Source organism: Ammodytes marinus, assembly GCF_949987685.1.
Source record: "Ammodytes marinus genome assembly, chromosome: 16".
In the NCBI taxonomy this organism is placed as follows: Eukaryota; Metazoa; Chordata; class Actinopteri; order Uranoscopiformes; family Ammodytidae; genus Ammodytes; species Ammodytes marinus.
The window spans coordinates 6,253,027-6,260,526 of record NC_137220.1 but is presented as its reverse complement, the minus strand read 5'-3'; the positions used below and the strand labels follow the sequence as shown (position 1 = coordinate 6,260,526).

The window sequence follows — 7,500 nt, the reverse complement described above, 5'->3', positions numbered from 1 at the left end:
ATAGAATCTCACCACTAAATGCCACCAAAAATACTCCGATATTACACACTGTACCTTTAAGAAAGTTTATGTTTAGAACCATGACTACATAGACATCAGTTTGGATAGTTTTGTCATCCAGGGCGGTGATAATGATGATGACTGGGTGATTGCATAACATCGGTGAACACAAAGAAAACTTCAGACTTAGTCATCAGAGTGATATGAAAGCACCTTCGCCATCAACAGTCAAGTTCAGCCCACCTCCATACCGTAGCCTGGCAACGCTGACGTACATAGGCTAGGAAGGAGCTCACTCGAAAAAATCTTGATATTTCAACAACAACAAAAATGATTCTGCCCGTCTGCCATTCAGTAACACGCTTTTATTTTGACAGGCAAGTCAAAATCAATTCTAGTAAAAGCCGTGTATTGAGCAGGACTCCCCGTAACTTGAAAACCTTGAGGCAGTGATCCCTCACACACACATAGTCATCGCTACACCGCATGAATCACTCACTACAGACATCATATCACACACACACGTCAAAACACCAAACTGAAACTAACTGTAGCCTGTGACTCACTTCATGAATCATTTTATCTCTGGGTTGGTGTAAATAACATGTTACAAACACAATCATCGCTAGACATATGCCGTGTGTCAAAACAGTGGAGAAGGTCACAGTATGAAACGGTTGTCAGTTTGATTTGCACTAGGCCGAGTGACCCACTGGGAGGGAGTATATCGTTAGCCTCATAGCATAATTGCCTAAATCATATTTACTCTACTCTCCTTTTACTCTACATCTTCTCTATTCTACATCTACTTTACCCTACTCTATAACCCTTAACATATGACTTAGGCAATTATGCTATGAGGCTAATGAAAAGTAGATGTAGAGTAGAGTAGATGTAGAGTAAAAGTAGAGTATGATTCAGGCAACTATGCTATGAGGCTAACGATATGGGAACTTATATACACCGTGCTATTTAGCATAGCAACGCAATTAAAGCAGCTCCGAGTAACATTTAAATATCTTTTAAACAGCCTCATGTTTCCTCTCATAATCATAAATTACCTTTAACAGCAAACGAGACCATCAGTGCAAAGAAAGACGTTTTTATATAGTTTTTATTACTGCGTTTGGTCTGGTCGCACACCCAGTCCGATTTTCTGTTTCTGTTCTATGGTCACATATCCGTATTGGTCGCAGATTTCAGTGTGGCGCAGCAACGCGATTTGAGAAGCCTATCCCTCCAGGTGAGGGAAGGGGAGAGGGAGCCTTGTTTGAGACAGTTATTTGTCGTCATAATGACTGATAACGGGGCTGAACCATCAAAGAAAAAAAAGAGAATGCAATGAAGAAAAGCTAAAAGGGAGAGTGATATAGGCTACGGGCGGGACGAGGGCGTTACCAAGCAACGTGTATACAATTTCACGAGAGCGAAACTAGACTGTGTTTACTCCTAAATGAATGAGCGGTTGGTACGAACACAAAGTTTGCTTTGCTTCAACATCATCAGATAATCATTATCTGAAATAGTCATTATTTACATCAACAACACAAACACATTACCTCATCGTGATCCATACTAACTGGCTGCTGTCTCTCGTTCATTCGCTTTCTGTGAGGACACGTAATCTTTCAGCTCCGTGAGAGAGAGTAGTTAGGTGACACTGCTGCATCAACTCATTGCAATCAGGTGTGTGTAGCACTGACTGGCATTAGTTGATGCAGTGTCAAAACCACTCTCACGGAGCCGAAAAGAGGACAAGCACTATATTGCGCCCTTCTCAGTTCACACTCGCACGCCTGGCACGAGCTAGAAAACAGCTTTGCGACAGCGGGCGTCGTAAAAATACTACCGCTTTTGTCCAAAGGGGCCGCCAACGTGCAATGTTACTCGTAGTGGCTTTAACCACTTCTTGCCTTAGCCGAGACATTCAGTGGCCCATGGTAGAACATGTAGTGGTGTGTTAGTCCTTTCCAACTCTAGTAGCGAAAGTCTGAATGTCAAAGTGCCCTCTTCTCCTAACCTGTATTTAACCAGCGTGTGTCAGTGTGTACTTGCCCCATAATGTCACCCCAAAGACCATGCATCCAAATGCCTCCTTTGTCAAGCAAAAATACCCCAAAAATGATCTTAAAAATGAAGGGAAAAAATAAAGGCAGCTCTTACCTTGGAGCGTCAAAGCTGTCGTAGGATCCCACAGTGTAATGGCGGAAAAGTCTTTTGGCTCGTTCTCCACGGCTTTCTGAAAACACAAATTCACAAAGATGTCAGCGTTTTCACACAAACATTAAATACGATGTTGGGTAGATATGAACTACATGTAATTAAAGCACTAGCTTAACTAGCTTCATTTTGCAGAAGCTTGTTGGTTAATTCATATTTGCATAGTGTTTAAGGCATTTAAACTACTTTCTTAACATTTTTGCGTGAGTGTGTGTGTATGTGTGTGTGTGTGTGTGTGTGTGTGTGTGTGTGTGTGTGTGTGGTGATCACCTGCTTTGTTGTCCTGGGCTTTCAGAATGACTTCCTCCACACAGTCGGAGGGGAACCAGCCCGTGCGACCGCGGACCGTCCCCTCCCAGTACCCGCCCTCGCCAACACTCAACACTGGAAGAAGGACATGAAAGAAAACAGCATGTCAGAAAGGCAACACACACACACACACACACACACACACACACACACACACACACACACACATTGAGAAATGAACACACACACACACACACAAAAAGACAACTAGATTTTACAGACGAAAAAAATATAGTCTAGAAACACATACACACACACACACATAGACATACACAGACAGACACACACACACACAGACAGACACACACATAGACACACACATAGACACACACAGACAAACAGACATGCAAGCCTCCTACATACTCACCAAGACATACATACCTGGCAACATCTTAGACTCACTCACAAACACACACATATCTATACCTGCAGACATTGAATACAAACATATATAGAGGCCTTACACTCAGGTTAAATGACCACTTCACACACTCATCGCTTGTGGCTTTCTTTTCAGTAATGTTTTGTGGTTTGTATATGGTGGAGATGGTGGGCACCGTTCATGCAATACCAGCCACCACTAGTTTTACAAATAACACCGGGGATCGAACCAGCGACCTCATGGTTACTGGTAGGCCCCTGTTCCTCTAGGCCATTCTAGCTGTCAAAGTAATGTTGCTTAGCATGTTTCTGAGGTGGATTCGGTTCATTTTTTGTGACTGACAAACACTGACTCCCGACCAGACAGACACTTATACACACTTGTATACACATGGAAGACAAAATGCAGTATAATGCTCCAACACACACTCACTCACTCACTCACTCACTCACTCACTCACTCACTCACTCACTCACTCACTCACTCACTCACTCACTCACTCACTCACTCACTCACTCACTCACTCACTCACTCACACACACACACACACACACACACACACACACACACACACACACACACACACACACACACACACACACACACACACACACACACACACACACACACACACACACACACACACACACACACACACACACACACACACACACACACACACACACACACACACACACAAAAAGACAACTAGATTTTACAGACGAAAAAAATATAGTCTACACACACACACACACACACACACTCACTCACTCACTCACTCACTCACTCACTCACTCACTCACTCACTCACTCACTCACTCACTCACTCACTCACTCACTCACTCACTCACTCACTCACTCACTCACTCACTCACTCACTCACTCACTCACTCACTCACTCACTCACTCACTCACTCACTCACTCACACACACACACACACACACACACACACACACACACACACACACACACACACACACACACACACACACACACACACACACACACACACACACACACACACACACACACACACACACACACACACACACACACACACACACACACACACCTTTGACCCTGTCTCCCTTATTGAAGCTGATTTCTCTCTCTCCCTGTGCGGAGTGTGATCGCGTCGCCACAAACACTCGTCCCGGCACGGCGCTGTAGAGACGTCTCCGCTGGCCGGGCGTCTGAGCTGCTGTGGTGGCCGGAGCAGGTCTGGGGGGAGTAAAAGTAGCAATAGCAATGGATGGAGTGGAATAAATGGTAAAACATTTGCCCTTAGAAAAATAGTGGAGTAGAAGTATGTAAAGTATGTAGCAGGGTAGGACATTGCCCCATAAAATATTTTTATTTCTTTGTGATCTTAACCGTAGGATATTTTTATTCATTTGCAAAACCAGAGTAAACAATTGACAGCTAGGCAACCGTTGTACTTACTCACACAACTCAAATTTATTTTTTAATTCCATTTTTAAAAAATTTTAAGATCTCTATCAGGACCTGCACACACATCCAGTAGAAAGATTTAAAAAAATTCCTTTAACCAGGATGAACTTTAGACAAGTAGAAGAGAGGTTTTTGTCTCACCCCTGTTTGCGACTCTGCCGGCTGCGGTCCGCCTCCTTGTCCCCTATCCTGCCACGGGACGGGGAACGGTTCCTTGCTCCTCTGGGACTGCTGGAGCTCCTCAGGGTTCCTGTGTGTTTATAGCCCTATGGAAAAAAATATTCAAAATAATATTGTCAATACATATTTATTTAATTTCAAATGTAAATCCATGTATATGATCATTTAATTTTATGGTAGAAATACATCCATTGATCGGTGTATGTTATTGGAATAGTAACAAACAAAGCTATGTTCGATTTAAAGAAAATACAATTCAGTACATTTCTTGGTAATTTAACACATTGACTTTGATTTTTGAAGGATATAATTTTTCTTTTCAAATATATAGGCCAATATGTATTTTTTTAAAGGGTACTAGGCATTATTAGCAAGTGTTTCAGCCTACACCTGTTTTTGTTGGGTGGCATTGGCCGATTCTATTGTAACAGTATTGTGAAAGCCAGTCAGAAATTAATTTCAAACATTAAACTTCAAATTACTAGTATATACTAACTTCAGTTTTTATTTTTATTTTCATTCAAAAGGTAACTGGCTACTATATCTTCTTCTCTGTCGCTGTGACAACTTGACTTGCTCTGACTTCCAAATCTATAATTAATTTCATCAAAACTAATGTTTAAACATGAAAAAATTAACATTCATAAAATAATGAACATAATAATATGCATGTGCTAATGTCCAACTAATTATGCAGATGTATTGCATGATGTTGCATGTTTATGGGCTATCATTCATCAACATTGGCCATAAGGGCTGCGTTCCAAATCGAATACTCGCCCAAATAGCATTCTGATTTCAACACTAAGAATCTCGACCGGAAGTAGTAGGGCAGCCGGGTATTTTTAAGCATACTAAATCTTACCACTATAATTGGGACATCCTAAACTTTTTTCTACAATACTAAATAGCAGGAAGTATGGGGATTGGGACCCAGGGGTACATAATACATAGTGAAAACAATTATAAAATACATGTATGAATTCTGTTGACCACTAGAGGTTGATAAAGGTCGTACTGTAGAACGTTGAATGTTGAATGTTATAGTTTGTGTGTGAAGTGTTGGGATGTGTAGGCAAATTGTCTGGGCATTCAATTCAACTTTGAACAAACACACACACACACACACACACACACACACACACACACACACACACACACTCACTCAGTCACTCACACACACACACACACTCACCCTCCCCCCCAACACACACACACACACACACACACACACACACACACACACACACACACACACACACACACACACACACACACAAACACAGCCTATACACACCTGCACAGAGACGATGTTAGTGACCGGGGCGTTGTTGGGCACAGCCATCCAGTCAGGCAGGTTCATGCTGCTGTCGCTGTTGGCCCGTAGGAAGGGGTGCGGCTGGGGTAAGGCCAGCGTGCGCGTGCTCTCTCTCCTCTGGGGGGCGTACTTTGGAGACTCCACAAACGGGACTGGGATAAAGAGACAGAGAAAATACATTAGAGTAATGTCTGATTGTATTTGTAGAAATTAGTATAAGAGCCACAGGAGAGAGACATTACTGGAACTTTTACTTTTCTTACTTTGTTTTTTATTAGGCACTTCAGTTAAGTGAAATGTTAACGGTACTCCGAGGAACTTTCAGTTTTTGTTAATTCTTGCGTCCCCTTTGGACAAAAGTTAAAACGTTGTCCTCTCATTTTCTTTTCCCATGGCCCAGATATAATAATTCCACATATTTGTCATAATTTGTCACTGTAAACTACAATGAAGTAATAGGAGTTGCAATATATATATGTATATTTTTTTATTGCCGTTTCCTTGTTTTTGATGATTCATTAGACTATAGACCTGAGCTGCAATACTTACCTACATCTGCGTCACGGTGGTTTTTGATTATTTCTCCCAGCTCAAAATGGCCGGACATAACAGCCACCTGATAGAAATAGACATACACATAGAAATATATTGCAAAATGAATGCAGAAAATATCAGGTTTTTTTTTTTAACCTTTATTTAACCAGGAAAATTACCAATTATTTTTTCAAGGGAGTCCAAGCCAAGAAGGACTTCGTATATAAACTTACTCATAATTACATAGGAAGCTTTATGGAGGCTTCAATTAAATTATTATTTTTCTGTAATTTTTCAAAATAGTCACCCACACACACACACACACACACACACACACACACACACACACACACACACACACACACACACACAGCTGGCCTTTTCTGCACTGACAGAGTTAATGTGTCCAGATTTAGGGTTCACACACACACACACACACACACACACACACACATACCAACTCCTTCCACCTGGGACCTCTGTGTGCATCGCGGCAAAGTAATGCTTTGAAAGTGAAATTAGGCATTAGCATTTCTGCTACGTTAACTTAATAAGACACTAAAGCGTAACTCTAGCGCCCAACACGCATAATTACCCCAGCCACGCACTGGGCCGTTACCTGAAAGGGGGTCTGCCCACTGTTGTTCTTGGTCTCTTTATTTGCTCCCCGGTAGAGCAGGATACGTGCACAGCTTTCCTGCAACACACAAATATTAACGTTTATATACATTAATTGACAGAATATCATTTGTAATCTACTTTATACCATACTCATATGCAATGATGTCACTGCAAATAAATGAGTGTATAAAAAAACATCATCTTTAAGAACATTTTGAGGGTGGGGGTGGGGGGGGGGGTTCAAGAAAGTTATGTAAAAGGCCACGAGCAGTGTGACCACAGGCCAGCGGGGGGAGTGTGGAGGGGGGGAATCGTGCTGAATATTCCTGCAGCACGGAACAGGCAAACGGCCCCAGTGTGAGTGGGCCCTAATTCTAAACTGAAATGTAGATTCCTGAAATGCGTATCCAACAAACCACTCAGACGGGCCACACCTCTTCTATTGTCTTATGCTCAGAACTCCCCCTGCTGTATCTTCAAACT

At 42.1% G+C, this 7,500-nt stretch overlaps 1 protein-coding gene across 1 annotated transcript in view; it reads right to left on the bottom strand.

The window, feature by feature from the left end:
* shank1 (SH3 and multiple ankyrin repeat domains 1) overlaps nucleotides 1-7,500 on the bottom strand; it is a gene marked incomplete at both ends in the record, with an annotated part of 59,819 nt that overhangs the window by 23,483 nt on the left and 28,836 nt on the right. The window contains 7 exons of the mRNA XM_080043581.1: nucleotides 2,164-2,239; nucleotides 2,491-2,604; nucleotides 3,985-4,133; nucleotides 4,506-4,630; nucleotides 5,842-6,014; nucleotides 6,412-6,478; nucleotides 7,016-7,093. Coding sequence (XP_079899707.1) covers nucleotides 2,164-2,239; nucleotides 2,491-2,604; nucleotides 3,985-4,133; nucleotides 4,506-4,630; nucleotides 5,842-6,014; nucleotides 6,412-6,478; nucleotides 7,016-7,093 — 782 coding nt within the window. The remainder of the gene's footprint in view (nucleotides 1-2,163; nucleotides 2,240-2,490; nucleotides 2,605-3,984; nucleotides 4,134-4,505; nucleotides 4,631-5,841; nucleotides 6,015-6,411; nucleotides 6,479-7,015; nucleotides 7,094-7,500) is intronic.